Source organism: Sinocyclocheilus grahami, unplaced genomic scaffold (assembly GCF_001515645.1).
Source record: "Sinocyclocheilus grahami isolate Dianchi unplaced genomic scaffold, SAMN03320097.WGS_v1.1 scaffold257.1, whole genome shotgun sequence".
Taxonomy (NCBI): Eukaryota; Metazoa; Chordata; class Actinopteri; order Cypriniformes; family Cyprinidae; genus Sinocyclocheilus; species Sinocyclocheilus grahami.
Window position 1 is genome coordinate 2,271,357 of NW_015505436.1, and position 18,734 is coordinate 2,290,090.

The following is an 18,734-nucleotide window of genomic DNA, read 5'->3' on the forward strand; positions in this document are numbered from 1 at the left end:
TCTTTTGAATCAGCTCATCAAAACGATTCATCCAGATTTATTCACTGGTTCATTCAGTTACCCTTTCTGTAAGTTACATTGTTACGCCAGTAGGTGGCATTATTATTGTGTCATTTTTACAACTATCAAAAAAAAACTGATTAGACGAAATGTGCCCTTTTGAATCAGCTCAACAAAACGATTCATCCATATTTATTCACTGATTCATTCAGTGACCCTTTCTGTAAGTTACATTGTACAAACACGCCCAAACGTGTTTTATTATCCTTAATTTGCATGCCTACAAAATCAGTCTCTATCATGTTTTCACAAATGACAACAGAACAGATAAAAATGATGTAATTATTCATTCACTTAAAAGACGTTCAAAAACAAAACACACACACACACACACACACACAATAAATAAATTGTGCCAAGAACTGACAAACATCTTCCATAAAAGTAAGAGATACACCCTTTTTCCTCAGGCCCCCCAACAGCAAACTGATACTACTCAACTTCTCTGGCACAAGAATTAAATATTTATACTTATTCATAAGAATAAAAGAATAAAAAGAATTAAAAAACACTATCAAAAATGAAGGTGAACAGCTACGCTATCATTATTATCAGCCAAGCTGTTAGTGTCTGAATTTCAAAGCATCTCTTCTTGATTTCCCAGTGTCCCATACATGCCCATGGAGCTCTGGTCCTCTTAAAACATGTTTATAATGAAGGAACTTCATAAGGTATCTGTCTAATGTTATTAGCATGTTTGGCCTTTTTATCCTACCTGCCCCCTCAGGCTCCAAGTACACCTGATATCGCTCTCCCATTGCCCAGCAATACTTCAAAAACGAACCCTTCAAAAAAGGGTGGAACAGTTAGCATATTCCAAAAAAAAAAAAAAAGAAGAAGTGTAGGCCATGATTAAACATGGGGATCACAGTACGTAGAAATGAAAATTTTAAAATGCCCATGTCTTGGATCTATGGAGTCATTAGCATTGTTACAAAAGATCAAGATGAGAGAGAACAAAATGAGATTCACTAGTACATGAGTGCTGATAATAAGCCAGAGATTTCATATTCAAGAAACTGCAAATGACTAATTGCATTCATACAAAGCTTTGATTATAAGCCTACTGTTATCTTTCTATTTATATTACATATAAACTATCATATACTACATTATATACAATTATCTTTAAATACACTACCATTCTACCAAGTTTGAAGTAAGTTTTGAAAAATAAATGTAATACTTAAAATTGATCAAAAGTAAAGACATTTATAATGTTACAAAACATATCTATTTCAAATGGTAGTGTAGATATGGGCTTATGTTTGTGATATTTCTGAGGGTGCTGATTTTTAGAACAAAAGTCTGCGTTTGTGGCGCTCCAGACCAGAGTATGTGAGCAACAAAGTACAGAATGACATCTTTGCACTAACTACATTAGCGAGTTGAGGTGCGGAGTGAATATATGTCTTATTAGAAGAGGTAGAAAACCTCAGGCGTTTGTGAGCGTGTTTTTTGTCCTCTTTTTGTGTGGGTATATCATGCTGCATGTTATTATTTACAAAGAGTGTTAATTAGCATCCCTTTTAAATTCCCTGCTGTAGTTTGTATTTGCAGTGCTGACAGATAAAGTAGTTTAGCTGTGCATACCGCTTCGGGACAGGAAAACAAAACTGGTGATGCTTCTGTTTTTTCCCATATTTTACCCTTTGTGTGGGTTTGTTGATTAATTATGAAGCAAGAAAGGTAAATGAGATTTAAGACCACAACAAAATTCCAGCCCAAACACAAACACATTTACTTTCCAGTGTTTGCATACTTCCTATTGAAACAGGAAGTTGACACAAAACTAGATACTTCACAGCCTGAATGAGGGAACGAACTACATTACAATGACAATACTTTAGAGAAATTTCATGGGAGTTGATGAGCACTAAAGTGTCATTTGGCACAATTTTCTTATTGTGATTCTCTGATTGGTGGACATTCTCTGCAGAATCATGGGTTATGTAGTTTTTTAAGAGGAATTATGCTGTAGAACAGTTTTTTTTATTTCCAATGAGTTGAAATAATGCAGCCTCATGGCTTCAAAATAAGCATATACCATCGATTAACAACCTCAGAGGGTTTCTCTATAAAGGTTTGTAATTTATTGTTAAAATGGAGAAAATTCATGGTATTTCTGGAAACCTAATAGAAAAAAACTAATAATTACGAGTTTGTTTGCCCATATAATCTTTAGGAAATTGTGTGTAAACTTATTTGGCTTGCTGTCCACTGACGAGGGGCTTGATGAAGCAGCTTCAACTCAAGCTCTGATACACCCCCCAGGGACTTGATATAGGATGATTACAAAGAGCAAGGTTCCAAAGATGAAGGTGGAGATTGGGGAGGTGGAGGGGTGCTGGAACAGCTGAAACTGGAGAGAGGTAAGCAGTTGCTTATATACTCTGGCTGTCCTCCCTAACTTACATTTAGGAACTTCATTAATATTTTTGAATAGACAGCAGTCTTTAGTTTACGCCACACCCTCTGAAAAGCACACCTGACAGTGTGTACCATGGATAGAATCAATGAAGACATTTTCAAAACAGAATACATTCCAGCTACTTGGTTTAGGAAAGTAAAGCTATTGCTAGTTAGAGACGGTTGGTAATTATATTTCATTATAAAGCATTTCATTGAACAAAAAATACACTTTTTGGGGCGTGTAAATCTGCTACAGGCTAATTTTGTCAACTTTTAGGGAGCAAGCTGGCACGACAAATCTCTAAAATTGACTTAGTTGTGTTCATTGTCTATGATATGGACAAGGCAATATTTTGGTGACATCTTCTGTGATTACCTTTATTAGTACATCATAAAAGTGTATTTTCATGCCGATTTCCGTCATATGAAACAGCCATAAGAGTTTTCACGAGTAGAAGACACTTTCTGCTGTCTCCTCCTGACAGTTTTCTGAAAAGAGCAGAAGGGAAACATGTGTTTAAACCCATTTCTTTCCATTTCCTCTGGGTTCTCCAGAGAACGAAGAGCTGGTAGCTCTTTTGAAATGTGCTGGTTCAGGATCAGTGTGTGTATCCCAGGGCAGCACTTTGATCAGTCCTCCTCCAGACTTCACCTGCAGGTGATGCCGCCCGTGTGTTGTGGTCTCATAAGCACTCCCATCCCATCTAGATGAAGCAGAGTTCTCCTCCAAATACTCAACCTGCCGGCTTGTGCTTCTTTAAAGTTCATCATTAAATGTTTATTTACTGAAAAAAAGAACTAAAATCTCCATTACAATATTAGGGTGCTGTAGGTGGTTGCCAGAACATTGCTATGGTGTTTCAGAGCAGTGTAGGGCATTGAATTTTAGCATGTTGATATGCAGGTTTTCGGTTGTTGAGGTCTTCTCAGTGTTTTTTTAGCTTTTAAAGGTTCACCCAAAAATGAAACTTCTGTCAACATTTGCTCACCCCCAAGCTGATCCAAACGTGTATGACTTTCTTTCTTATGCAGAATGCAAAAGAAGATATTTTGAAGAATTCTGGAAAACCAAAGTTTTTTCCAAATTTCTTCTTTTATGTTCCACAGAAGAAAGAAAGTTTTGGACCAACATGAGGGGAGTTACAAATTTAAATTTTGGGGTGAACTATCCCTTTAACACACAACTTCTAGCTGATGTGTAGACTTTCAGCAATGCAGTTCTGCGCACCCTTCTCTGCTTTGTGTTTCTCAGGTGGGGGAAAAGGGCACCACGCCTGCTAGCAGCCAAGAATAAAGAAGACACAGTCAAATATTCTCGCATATTTTGTGTGATGGCTGTAGGCAAGGAACCGTATTTTGAGACACGTTTCCATTGCTGAGAGCAACACAAGGGGGGTCAGTCTGTCCAGGCTACGTTTAAGGGTGCTTACAAAGCTCTGACAGAGAGTTTGACGTATAGAAATGCGTTTTGAGGAAGTCAAATGGAAATGACCCAGCAAAATGGGTTTCCAAAAATTGGTAAATGGATGTCTACATCAAAGTGTATTGGAACAACTTTTGGTCGCGTGAAGTACAACTTTCACAAACCCTTGTGCTTTCCCTTCTATGTCCTTGCAACGTACCTTCAAGAACATTGTGCTTTCAAACGTACCGACTGCACGCTCCTCAGCCGAATCAAACCAGTCAAGAATACAGTGAGCCGAGTGTGCGTTAAAACAACTGCTTGTGATAAAGATATTTTTTGTCTCATCCTTTTTATCTCACCTCTTGATGTCTCTGATATTTTCTTCTTCAAAGCTGTAACGCTCTACCATGCCCTAGGGTTAATTAACATGTACCAAACACTGAGCGATCAGAGAGAATCCAAAAGCTCCATAGGTTAAGTGTCACATGGGAAACGTGTTGTCAGCCATGGATTCCTCCCACCCAATCCCCTTGTTCTTTTCAAAGTGTTGTGATAGAGCAAGTAGCAAATAATTAACAGATACTTTTCAAAACTTATGAAAAAAAAAGAAATAAGGTATTTTTGGATTCAAACTTTGACATCTTGCTCCACTGACTTGCTGAGTAGAGGACACAGCAGTAATATATATTTTTGTAATATAGTAATATATTTAATATATTATTTAAAATAATGAAATTAATACTTTTATTTGGCAAGGATGCTTTGAATTAATTAAAAGTAACAGTAAAGAAATGTATGCTACAAAAAAAATTATATTCTATCAAATAAATGCTGTTCTTTTGAACATTCTTTTTCATCAAAGAATCCTGAACATTATATATCCCATTTTCTAAAAAAATGATAACACTGTTTTCAACACTGATAATAATAAGAACTGTTTCTTGAACAGCAAATTTGCTAATTAGTATGATTTCTGAAGGATCGTGTGACACTGAAGACTGGAGTAATGAAGCGGAAAATTCAGCTTTGCATCACTTATACTATTACTATTACTATTACACATTACTATATTAAAATATATTAAAATAGAAAACAGTTATTTTAAATTGTAATATTTCACAATATTACTCTTTTACTGTATTTTGATCAAATAGATGCAGTCTTGGTGTGCATAGGTGCATTCAAAACCCTTAAGAAATCTTACAGACACCAAACTTTTAAACATTATTGAGTGTATACTCAGACCTCCTTCAATAAAAGTATTTTAGTAAAACCATGTCATATTACAACCCTTATGGCAATTTATACGTATTTTATGAGGTGGCTAATTTGTACAAATTTGTATGACTTTTGCTAAATCGTATGTATTTTACTAGTTTCCCAATTCGTATAAATTCGTACGAATGACCTACCCCTAACCCTGTCCCTAAACCTACCTGTCACTGAGGTCTAGAGAAATCGTACAAAATCCCACGAGTGAGGTCATACGAATTCATAAGAATTGGCCACCTCGTAAAATACGTACAGATTGGTTGTAAGATAGCGTTGCATATTAGCTACTTGACTTCATCCTAAATTAAAGAAAAAAAACGTTGTCTCTCTCTTTATTTATTCCTTCCCTTTCTAGATTGTACTTATTTGAACAATGCCTGAAACTTGGTATTACGAGCACTTCCTGTGTCTGTTTGCCTCTTTAAGAAGAATCGCTTGTAAGTAGCTTTGGATAAAAGCGTCTGCAAAATGACTAAATGTAAATGTAAGCTAGCTACACAATCAAAAACCCTCATTTTTGACATAGGAAATTTTTTGACAGCCACACTAGTGCTACAAAGGCACTGAACCATTGACTAGACAGCTACTTTCACACAGCAGCAGAACTCAGTTGTCAGTCCAGTTTGGAGCTAAACTGTTTTAGCTTGTAGTAATTGTGGTAACATTCACACACAATTAGATTAGAAACCAGAATGACAACTGAATTCTACAACTGAACTGACTCCCTAAATTTACAAGAGAGCATGTGTAATACATAAATATATTCTTTCAAAAATAAATGACCAGTCAAAATGACTGAGTCACGAAGTCACGAAGCGAATATATTATGAAGCGAATATATTACGCTCTATATTTTGTATCCTGTAAAGAACTCCAGCAGATCAACAGCGATAAGAAGATCTTCAGGATTGTGTGTTATACAGGTAAAAACGAAATGTTCTTCAGTGGACTAATTAATAGCAGTACTCTCCTCTCTCACTGGCTTGCGGCTGACATTTGGTTCATGCTTGAGTGGATGTGGGGCCGATTTCCATCTTTTGCATGACGGGATTGCAGTGTATGTGTGTGTGTGTGTGGGAATGGCTAAAGCAGTCTAGCGCATGGCCTCACAAGGACACTGGCGACGGCCCGTCTTCAGGAGACAGGATTAAGGTAGCGTGACAATCGTGTATTAAAAGCACTTTGGCCCAGTCCAACTGCATTCACAGGTTAGAGGTTCAATGGCAGATGGTAAAATTCACACATGCAGAAACACAAGGAGACTTTCGACACTGAAAGTGGGAGGTTGTGTTTTTCTTTATAAAATTAAATATGCGTATATTAAATAATATAAAATACAATTTATAAATTACTGTATATTGCAAAATGTATTAAATAAATGAAAATAATATTATTTATAATATTGATTATTATTTTTTAAAACATTATACCTTCTAAAATTATTTAATATGTTTTTTTCATCTTTTTTTTTTTAATACAAAGATTCAGAGCACCTTTTAGCATAACATAAATGTGACCCTGGAGCACAAAACCAGTCATAAGTAGCACGGGTATATTAGTAGCAATAGTCAACAATACACTGTATGGGTCAAAATTATAAATTTTTCTTTTATGCCAAAAATCATTTCAAGTAATCATATTAAGTAAAATCATATTAAGTAAAGATCATGTTCCATGAAGATATTTTGTAAATTTCCTACTGTAAATATATAAAAACTTACTTTTTGATTAGTAATATGCATTGCTAAGAACTTCATTTGGACAACTTAAAAGCGATTTTCTCAATATTTTGATTTGTTTGCACCCTCAGGTTATAGATTTTCAAATAGTTGTATCTCGGCCAAATATTGTATCCTATCCTAACAAACCACACATCAATGGAAAGCTAATTTATTCAGCTTTCAGATGATGTATAAATCTCAATTTCAGAAAATTGACCCCTTATGTTCACAAGTGTTATGCAAAGCATGATTTATTAAATTAATAGGATGACATATCTTATGCTGAATGACCTGTGAGATTTTATGAAATTTACCCTACATTTTTCTACTAATATTGTCTGTTCAAAAGTTATTCTCAATATCAAGACCCATTTTAAAAGGACTGAATAAACAAAAAACACTGCGGCCATCTAGAAGCAAACGTGTTTTCCAGCCTCCCCTCATTAACCCTGAATCACTCAGGAACAGTATCTGTTTTATAGTGAAGAAGCTGGTATTAATATGCAACCTCCCGTAATGTTTGCCTTAACCGGTTCTCAAGAAGTTACGATTACAAATATCTTGTGTGTACACAGTCGCTGGCTTGTACAAACAAGCCGGAGAGTCGTGGCAGCTGAACAGATGATTAGAGCCACTTCACGGGCAATCATGATTAGCTCCGTTGGCTTTGCGCCACCTTCCCACCTTCCGCCACTGACTGCACCGCATGACCAGCACACACCAAACTGAAAAGAAACCATGAATTTGTGTGCCAGAACATGGTAAATCTTTCACACTACTGGATGTAGATGATCAGTTATTATTCTTGACTGATTTAACAGAAAAATGAATGAAACATAAATCACAATTAAAAATGTTCATGATGTAAAGTAAAATGTTTTATAAATCAATTTTAAAGTGCTTACATGTGGCATACCCTTACAAATGCAATGTGTATCCAATGTGGTATCCTTATTTTACCATTATTTATCAACTATTATAATGCTTATTATTATTATTATTATGGTTTTATTGTTATATTTTTGTTTTCATTTTAGTTTAGGTTTTAGTAAGTGTATGCACTTTTGTGACTTTTATTATTATCATTTTTGAAATATCTCTATAGACCTTTAACTTGTTTATTTCAGTTTTAGTTTAAGTCATTTTTGTGTAGTAAAGTAATCAATTAAACTCTTGGAAGTTTTCATATAATATTTGTATTTTATTTCAGCTTTATTTAAATTATTTGACAATAACAACACTGTGACTCTAACATGTTAAGTGGTATAACTGTCAAGTAAAAAGTAATGACAAATTTTCTCTAAAATCCTTAGATATCATAATCATTCTATTCAAAACCAACATATGTTTCAGTTATACCATTTGACATACTGACCATGACAATTGTGCAGGTCTACAGCTGTCTTATTTCCTGTTTCATTGTTTTGTTCTCATATGACAACAAAACGGTTTCCTTGATGTTCGCGAAACAACAGACTTGGATTAAGCGCACAAACTTTTTTTAAATATATAATATGTTTAAATATGAAACAGTTCAAATAAAAACTGGTTCACTACTTTTTTTTTCCATTTCGATCTCAGAATGGCTACATCACCTTAACATTTATGGCATTAAACAGAATATATGTTGATTATAAAAAGGGTCTATTGTAAAAATGGATTTATGGACTATATATGGATATAGCATTTTGTTCAGCCTTTTGCAAAATGTCAACCAGTCCAAACAACACTTACAGGCTTCTCTATTGTTTTGCAAACCTTTGGAAAATAGACTCTTTTCTCCAAGTCTTCAGTGTGCAGTAATGCTGCTATAGCGCTGCTCGGGGCGTGAAAATAGGCTGAGGCAGAGCGAGCTGGAGAAGGAGAGAGGATGAGCCCAGGCTTTGCCACAGGGAGATCTCAAAGCGTCAGCGCACAGGGGAGAAAGACGGGGCTCCCTGTAGCAGCCCTCAAACAGACAGGCCTAAAGCTTTACATACTGCTGATCACACTCACTGTAAGAATCCAGCGATCCCGCCCTTTCTTTGTTCAGCACATCAAGATAACTTAGTGTTTCCAGCCATTTTCTTTGGTTAAAGTAGTATATTTTGGTTTCCCGGCACTGTGTTAGTTAATATATTTGATGGAGCTCTTCAATTAATAGATATGCAAACAATTTTTTGTGTGTTTTTCTATTACACCAGCAAATACAGTTATTTTACAATATACACTACACATTTCCTTATGTGTCTACTATTCTTGCTGTATACTGCATACTATAATCTAAGGCAGCATAATAACCAAAATGTAAACTATAGCACTTGACTCATTTATATTGGAGTTTGACATTAGCATGTTGCAAAGCTAATGACACTATACTCACATAGTATTTTAGTGTAAAATCAAATTTTAGTTAAAAAAAAAATACATGATACTTTTAAGCCTTGAATACAATCAGCATTTCTCTTCACTGTCCGCCATTTTGAATGTTTTGTTTTTTCACAGAGCCCCTCAAAGTGCACTTTGGGATTTTCTTATCCACAAGGAGTTTGAATTTAAGGAAAGGAAGCATAATATTGCTATCTATATTTTAGATTCTGAAGTCAGCATGAAATGAAAAATGAATCAATTTTCCCTTTTACTGCATCTTTAAAAAAGTCTGTCTATGGACTCCCAGTTTAGCTGGCTAGCTTAAGTTAGTTAGATACTGCAACTACACCCACTCTTGCTCTCTTTATAACCATTTAAAAATAGACATATTCAAACCAAATTAAAGCATGTTGCAAAGCTAATGACACTATACTCACATAGTATTTTAGTGTAAAATCAAATTTTAGTTAAAAAAAAAATACATGATACTTTTAAGCCTTGAATACAATCAGCATTTCTCTTCACTGTCCGCCATTTTGAATGTTTTGTTTTTTCACAGAGCCCCTCAAAGTGCACTTTGGGATTTTCTTATCCACAAGGAGTTTGAATTTAAGGAAAGGAAGCATAATATTGCTATCTATATTTTAGATTCTGAAGTCAGCATGAAATGAAAAATGAATTAATTTTCCCTTTTACTGCATCTTTAAAAAAGTCTGTCTATGGACTCCCAGTTTAGCTGGCTAGCTTAAGTTAGTTAGATACTGTAACTACACCCATTCTTGCTCTCTTTATAACCATTTAAAAATAGACATATTCAAACTAAATTTTTTTTTTTTTTTACTAATAAAACAATTCATACAATTATTATATTTTAGTAGCTATTCCACTAGTAGCTCTTAAAAGCATTACTGCCCTTCAATAAGTCCGATTGACCAAGCAAAGTTACCTGTTTGTGAAGTTGGAAGATGATGATTTGGAAGGTCAAAACACTAATCTATAATATAAATAACATCACATAATGTATTTATAATCAATATAAAGAGAGCAAGTTTGTAGCGAACGGCGTAAATCTAATCACTCAATCTCCACGGTTTGCATCTTGTTATGTTTCTGAATTTAATGTTTGACCCAACTCTGAGGTACAATTTTTTTTCCCAGTGTAATACGGATCAGTTACATGGTGTTTACGCTTCAGACAACTGGCACAAAAAAAAAACAAGAAACAAAATTGTGGCATCCAGGTCAAATAATTTCAGGGCTGCATTAGCCAGCCAAGCAACTGCCATTGAGCAAAATAAGAATGCAAACAGATAGCTAATTTCCACATTTTAACTTATAAATGACGAAAATGCATCCATGAGTAATTAATTAAAAGCAGCCAGCAACATTAGAGACAGATAGGCCATCAGTGTTTTTCAGTCCTAGCCTTTGCCGTAGTGACAGAATGACTTCCTCTGTTGTCTGAGTTTGAGCCTCATAAAAGGAAGCTGTCATGACAACACCAAAGGCACCAACCTCGTCTTCCCATCCAGAGAGAGCGTCTGCTGGAAACGGGCCACCTCTCAACACGTCAGTCCTTCAGCAGAGCCCGTCTGCCCAGAGGGTAGAGTACAGAGACTGGGGTCGGTGTTTACCAGACGCACCGCTGACTACACCACTAATGAACCCACGGGACAGCCGAGACCTCCGAAATAGAAAATAATGAGAATTAAGGAAATATTAATCAAACTCTGGTGCTCTCAGACGGCTTGTGTTTTAGGTAGCTGGTGAGGATGCAGAGTAGCTCTTCTGGCCTAGCCTGTGGAAATACAGTTTTCCAGAGAACAAGACAGCAGCAAGACTGCTAGCTGGAGGACATGGGATCACACATGCACACAAATATACTGATAAGCATGCACACTATGTCCCATTATGGCTAGGAACTTCCCCAGTCTAGTCCATAATTAAATACCCAACACTGCACAAGTAGTCAGGCAGGCCATGGGCATCAATACAGATGACAAGAGAGGACAAAATCTGTATTACACAGCTCCTTATTCATGAGGACCGCCGTCTACTAGTGTCTGAACAGCTGTGTTCTCTTAAGGGGCATTCACACAGAGAACTGTAGCGACAAATCAACCGGGTGCTGTTTCATTGGCTACTCACAGAATAGCATACTAGCATACCATGCTCACTATTGCCACAGCAGTATTTATAAAGTTTTCTGAATGTAGTAGATAATTGCGGAAGGATCTACATTTGCCAAAATGAGAAGTAGAAGATCTTGCTGCACTTAATACTGCTTCCCACAATTCAATGCACTTGACACGACCTGAACTTAACTGAAAGTAATAGCCTATCTGCGTCCACAATTTCTAACATGCCTGTACGCAAGACTACTGCTAGTAGTCAGTATACAGCATAAACTGCGAAGTACTCATGAAGTAATTAAGCTAGTTTTTAATTTTTTACATTTCTGGCAATATTTTGTCTCACGACATGAGTGAAATTCAATACATTTTTAATGTGTAAACTAGTGTGTGTATACAGTACGTTACAGTCCGTACAGTGCACTAATGGGTTTGTCCAGAAGATGGCAACACTTTCACATTTGAAAACAGAGGACACAAAACAACAACAAAACAAGTTACTAGAGACTCGTTTATGGGGAATTAAGCATTACCTGCAACTCTTGTTTAAAACAATGGCATGCAAGTTTTTTTTACCCTGAAATATCAGGCTCAAAATCATTGATGATAAACTGACTTCTATCAAGGCGAATTTCAATTACGACAATGCACAAACCCAGTTGACAGAAAACATTCTCAGAACTTTGGAAAGGTTATGTTAAAGTTATGAACAAAGGTTTATCCAGTAACACTGACAGAATGTTCATAAGTTATTGATCAAATGTTTGTAGAACATCAGCACAAAACCATTTTTTATCGTTCGTTTTTGTTAGTTGGATACGGTTGCTAAAAAGTAGCCTACAAATACATTTTTATCAGTCATAACTTCTGAAGAGAAAAAGTGCAACTGGACAAGGATGAAACTTTCTAGTGTGTAGAGTTGCCTGTGTTTGCTCACGCTATCAAATGGAGGATAGGCCTACTTTGAAAGGCTATGTTCAGATAGGAAAACGCTAAGATTTTGCGGCGAAGAATTAAGTATAGCAAACTTAAAATGTCGCGACCGAGGCTAAATTTGCAATAGTATAGCAAATTACCTTAACTAAACCTATAAAAGGTAAGAATAAACATGCAACAAATAAAGTAGCGACGCGAAGACGGCATAACTTGATACATTTTCATGACGTGCTGAATTTTGCTGCTTAAATCACTGTTTGTGTGAACGGGACGATACGAAAACAGGCCTCCATATTATACTGTTTTCACTCACAGACAAATCCCCTTCGCTGAACACGTAGATTATTGTAATCATATTTGAACATACTTGACCACTTGCCATATGAAAACGTCAGTCATTTGCCGATCAACCTGCATTGTTTTTAATTCATCTTTAAAGACTTTTAAAAGTCATTTATTTTAATTTAGTCATTTTTGTATTTTAGTCATTTCAAACATATTTTAAGCAATACAAAAAGACATTTTAAATGATAAAGCAAGCAATATTATAAATGTTAAATGTGGTTTAAGTGACCAAATAATTGTTGAGAGGTCTTTGTATCTAAATATCATTTAAATGCAAAAAACGACAAATATCGAGTTGTTAGAAGCGTTTCATAGAAAGAAAGAAAGACAAAGATTAAAAAAAATGAAGCAGAGATGAATGGTTTATTTTGTTTTATTTCGTAGTATAGAAAAGAGGTACAATTACAAGTGTATATGTTCTTTGTGCAAGAACTCCAGAAAGGCACCACTATCATTGCAGATTCACTTTTTGTCTCTAAAGGGCCATGAAACCATATATGGCACATTTAGCTCTTACTCTGTTCATTTTGCTATCCTTCTTAATGGAAAACACGTGGCTGTTTCTAGTCTAAGCGAGCGCGTGTGTACAGGATGCCTGTCTCTAAAGCTGCAGCAGGGTAGGGACTATATTCAAGGCCAGGCACAGGAGATCTACGTCTGGAGCTGCTCAGAGCTCGAGTCCTTCTCGTGGTCTTAATCGTCTCCACTGCACAGGCTCAACAGGGCCCTCTGGTAGTCTCCCTTTGTGTGCTCCTGAGTAAATTAAACACAGATATAAATCAATACATATGTAGGATCAGTTGTACACATTGGCATACAGTAATATTAGAGGAACGTACAGCAATGGTCTGGTACAGAGACTTCCCGTGATGGGCCTTGAACTCTTGTCTGATCTTCTTGAGGTCCACCTCGCATCGGGACACCATGATCCGGGTCAGCACCTTTTCCTTCGCTCCCTTGCTCTAAAAGACACAACCGCACAACGTTAAAAGAGAAGCGCAACCGCCTGATGTAATTCCACTGCAAGACATCTGAAGCATCAGCAGATACATTACAGATCCTTTTCATATTTTCTTCCAAGCCCATGAAAGAATAAAAAGTGTTAGTAGACGAAACGTCTTTTACCTTCATGGCGTCTTGCAGTCTGTTGGCGAAATACAGCTGTTTGTTTTCAAAGCACTGAACTGAGGAAGAGAAGATGAGTTAATAGTAGCTTTCTCAGGTAAAAACATTGGATTTGATGGTTAAAATGAGGGTTAAAGCACTTTCTAAGGACTTCAGTGGCTTTCAGTCCAAGTCTGCACACAAATGTTCAACAATTTTTCCTTGAACTTAACTGTAAAGACATTTCTAAAATGACAAATGATTTCTATTTTAAATAAATGCTGTTCTTTCGAACTTTCTCATTCATTAAAAAAAAATATTCCACAAAAATATGAAGCAGCACAACGGTTTTCACCATAGATATTAATGAGAAATGTTTCTTGAGCAGCAAATCTGCGTCTTAGAATGATTTCTGAAGGATCATGTGACATCGAACACTAAAAATAAAGGTGCTTAAAATGTTCTTCACAGCGATGCCGAAGAAGCAGCATTTCTGGTTCCACAAGGAAGCATTCAGTCAAAGGTTCTATAAAGAACCATCTCTTTTTTACCTTTTCAGAATCCGAAGAACCTTCAAAGAAGCTTTTGTGAAACAGAGAGAGGTTCTTCAGATGTTAAAGGTTCTTTATGGAACCAAAAGGTTCTTCTACGGCATCGTGAAGCACCTTTATTTTTAAGAGTGAAGACTGGAGTAATGATGCTGAAAATGTAGCTTTGCATCGCAGGAATAAATTACATTTGAAAATATAATCAAATAGAAAACGGTGATTTTAAATCGAAATGATCTCTCACAAATTTGATGTATTTTTGATCAAATAAATGCTGCCTTGGTGACTTCTTTCAAACACATTAAAAAAAAACATTTAAGTGTTATAACTTATAATATAAATCCTATTCCAGCATTAATTCATTAAAATGTATTGATTTTTTTAAGTATTGTCTTTGTTTTCGCCTGATGTCTAGATCCAAGGTTAACCCTTACGAAAATGAACCATGGTTTTACTACAAATAAAACATGGTATACTATAGTTAAACCATGGTAACCACAAACTGACCTTCAAACACATTAAAAAAAAACATTTAAGTGTTATAACTTATAATATAAATCCTATTCCAGCATTAATTTATTAAAATGTATTGATTTTTTTTAAGTATTGTCTTTGTTTTCGCCTGATGTCTAGATCCAAGGTTAACCCTTAAGAAAATGAACCATGGTTTTACTACAAATAAAACATGGTATACTATAGTTAAACCATGGTAACCACAAACTGACCGTGGTTTTGCTACACTAAGAAAATTGAAACCATGGTATTTGTAGTAAAACTGTGGTTATACAAATGGTAATCAATACGCCAAAAAAAAAAAAACATAGTTACTACACTTTTAGTAGCCTATAATAAAACCATGGTTAATTTTTGTAAGGGAAAGGCTAATGGCTAGCTATACAAAAACAGACTTGCACTTCGCCATATCCCATTCTAACTTCCTGTTTCAACAGGATATACATCACCACCGGACGGAAAGTTGAGTTTCATGGGGTCTTCAAAGAAAAGTCTCACCCAAGGTAAGGAAGGACTTCTCCAGATCCCCCTTCACCTCTTTGCGGATGCTCTCCTGCATGTCATAGGGGCTGTAGCTCTTGTATCTCTCAAACACTACAAAAGAAAAACACAATCACATTAATAATATGTGTGCTGTTAACTTATGAGATGGAAGGAAGGGTTAAAAGGCTCACAAACCTTTCTGGAGGTGAGGAACGCTTCTCTCGGTCATGATGGAGATCCAGCACTTCACATCAGTGCCTTTTCGTTTGACTCCAGCCTCATACAGGGCCTGCACAGCAGATTGAAATATTGAAATATTGTAAATATATAGAATATGAATAAATCATTTCTATAAAGAAGTAATTTCTTTACAATTTATTATATATAAGTAAATAAATGTATATAAATATATATATATATATATATAAAAAGTTTATATATTAGAAATATTTTTTTAAAGTAATTTATATTTAATTATTAATATTTAAATCAAGTGTAACTTATATTAGAAATAATATAAAATTTCTATATATCATTTCTATATTATATATGAATAAATGTATGTATATATATATATATATATATATATATATTTTATTTTTTTACTTAATGCAAATAAATTATATAGGAATAATAATATTTTTAATAAATATAAAATGTATATGCATTGTGTATAATTAAATGTATCTAAATAGGTTAGTTTTTTGTAAGCATAATTGAGTATTTGAATATAACTGAATAAAAGTGAATATTTAAAAAAATTAAGTAAATGTAAATAATTAGTGTATAAAATATATTTCAGTAAATATATAATTTATTTAAACTTTATATGAATAAATGTATATACATTTTTTTTAAGTTTAATATATACTTAATGCAAATACATATATAAATAATATGCAATTGTTATAAATATATAATTTATAAATCTTGCACTTAATAAATAAATAATATATGTAATAAATAAATAATATATCATTATATGTATGTATGTGTATGTGTGTGTATTTTATATTTTTAAAACAAATTTTAATAAGTAAATAAATAGTATAAATTACATTTAGAATGTTTTATGCAGTATGCATGTAGTTTTATGTAATTATATATAAAAATAATTTAATTACAATTAAATATATAATAAAGTTTATTAACTGAAGTTTAATATTTAGGATTAGAGTTTTTTTTAAACACTGTTGCTCTAACAAAGGCTCGATTTCTAAATGTTACATTCAGATATTGATTCATTAATGTTTCAGTGAAATGCTGAGAGATAAACCACAAGAACTCACTCTGGCATCGTCGTCGATTTTCTGGTTGTCAACGACGGAGCTGGGCTCGGCTCTCCTGGCCTGATGTGGAACGCGGTCGTGACAAATATTACATTAAACACAAATCCTCGGGATCTTAATTCAGACACATATTAGTTAAAGCACACATAAGACAGGTGCCCCACCTCAACCAAAGCCAGCAGGAGTTTAGCCAAGTCTCCTGAAGTATCTCCAGACACATCCTTCTCCAGGTCCTTCTTGAACACTGCAACGAGACTCGCAGTTCACATCACGGCCTCATGCTCCTAATAAGTGCACTTAAATACTCCCATACTCACATTCCTTGTAGACTTTCTTGATCTCCATGAACTCCGCATTGCTTCGAGAGCAGACGATCTCAATCAGAGACTCTTCATCTGTTCCCAGACCCTGCAGACACACAGACATTATGTTTCTGACCATCTAGATTTCTCTCCCATTTGATCTACGCAATAAAAATTCGATTAAAAGTCATTGATATTTAGTTCACCTTGATGGAGGCTTTGATTTCGGAGGCGTCGTACTGGGCAGTGCTCTTCATGAGGCCCAGGATGACTGTTTCCAGAGAGCCAGACAGCGCCCCCTTCAGGGCTGAGATCATATCCTGAAAGTGAGATGAAGGAGTGTTATTACAAAAAATGGACAAGGAGACATTAATACAGAAGCACATAATATACATACTGACCTTCTTGGCCCTCCTCTCAAATGCGAAGGCGATTTCTCGCCGTTGGTTATATGTACGTTTGGTGAGGACATCAATTATGGTTTGCTCATCCACCCCTAAAACAAATAATGTTATATTTATTTGCTTATTTATTTATCAAATCAAAATGTCACTTACTTTTTACTTTAAACATGCCATGTTTATTGAATTAAGTACATACTTTTTTTTTTTAATGATCTATTGGTCTAAAATGTTTTTAATATAGTTTAATATTATTTTTCATTGGTTTCTTAGTACATTTAAATCATATTTTATGTAGTTTTTTTTAGTAGTTTTGAAAAGTGTGTGCGTGTATTTGACAGATTTATTATTTTAATATCTATCAATATTTATATTAGATTTTATATCTATATATCTAAAATATTTTAATATAATTTTTGATTGATTGATTTTTTTATATACATTTGTATAAAATATTTTTATTCATTTTATTTAATAAAATATTTAATATATTTTGCCCTTAAAATAAAAAAATATATGTTTTTTCCTTTTTTACATTATTTCACAAATATATATATATATATATATATATATATATATATAAAAACAAAAAAACGATATAAATCCAAATGTAGGGACCGCTACATATTACTCTTTATGTATGCTCAAATTGTCACTTTACAAAAAATGTCATGAAGAAAAAAAATTGTTAAGGTCATAAGATAATTTTTTTAAACAAAAAAAAATTGTTCGAAAAATCACAAATTCTTAAACATTACGCCATTTTTTTCCTGGATATTTTTGTACAGTTTGGTAAGTTAAAAAGGTTGAATCTTCCAAAAGCAACATTCATGTATGCAATATTTCCTTTGCCAATGTTAGCTGATAGTTTGTAAAGCAGAATCATTGAGGGGGAGGAAATGTGCTGCAATCAGGCGTTGGCCTGAAAATGTTCCACGTGTGGTTCAATCTCTTCCAGACAGGATAATGACTCACTTCTACCACTGCTGCTGTTCTGGAGCGCTTTCACTTCATTATGAGCACAGCACAGCACAGCACACAAAGACAGGGGCCGGGTCAGAGCCCACAACCAAACATGAATGCCTATTGTTGTTGAATAGCTCATAACCATCATCAGATTACAGGTTTAAACAAGACGCCACAGATACATCTGGCCGCTCTCATGAGCTCATCATGTTCCAGCGCTTCTGCTCTCTTACCTTTAGTTTTGATAGCGGTCTCGATTCTGGCAGCATCTTTATCTGGATCAAAGTTCGGCTCTGGCACCACAGTAGGGTATGTGGGCTCCCCCTAGAGAGAGGAACAATGTGATGATGCATTCATTATATATTTAAAATGTACATTATATACACATCATTCATTTTTATTTATATGTATACATTATTAATTAATTTATATATATATATATATATATATATATATATATATATATATATATATATATATATATATATATATATAT

At 34.5% G+C, this 18,734-nt stretch overlaps 1 protein-coding gene across 1 annotated transcript in view; it reads right to left on the reverse strand.

The window, feature by feature from the left end:
• Nucleotides 1–12,989: 12,989 nt before the first annotated feature.
• LOC107598852 (annexin A2-like) overlaps nucleotides 12,990–18,734 on the reverse strand; it is an 8,298-nt gene continuing 2,553 nt past the window's right edge. Inside the window, exons 3-13 of the mRNA XM_016290301.1 lie at nucleotides 18,472–18,562; nucleotides 17,273–17,367; nucleotides 17,078–17,191; nucleotides 16,887–16,977; nucleotides 16,734–16,813; nucleotides 16,570–16,629; nucleotides 15,476–15,569; nucleotides 15,296–15,391; nucleotides 13,758–13,816; nucleotides 13,472–13,594; nucleotides 12,990–13,385 (exon numbers count right to left, since the gene is read on the reverse strand). Of these exons, the coding sequence (XP_016145787.1) occupies nucleotides 13,326–13,385; nucleotides 13,472–13,594; nucleotides 13,758–13,816; nucleotides 15,296–15,391; nucleotides 15,476–15,569; nucleotides 16,570–16,629; nucleotides 16,734–16,813; nucleotides 16,887–16,977; nucleotides 17,078–17,191; nucleotides 17,273–17,367; nucleotides 18,472–18,562 (963 nt within the window). The 3' untranslated portion in view covers nucleotides 12,990–13,325. The remainder of the gene's footprint in view (nucleotides 13,386–13,471; nucleotides 13,595–13,757; nucleotides 13,817–15,295; nucleotides 15,392–15,475; nucleotides 15,570–16,569; nucleotides 16,630–16,733; nucleotides 16,814–16,886; nucleotides 16,978–17,077; nucleotides 17,192–17,272; nucleotides 17,368–18,471; nucleotides 18,563–18,734) is intronic.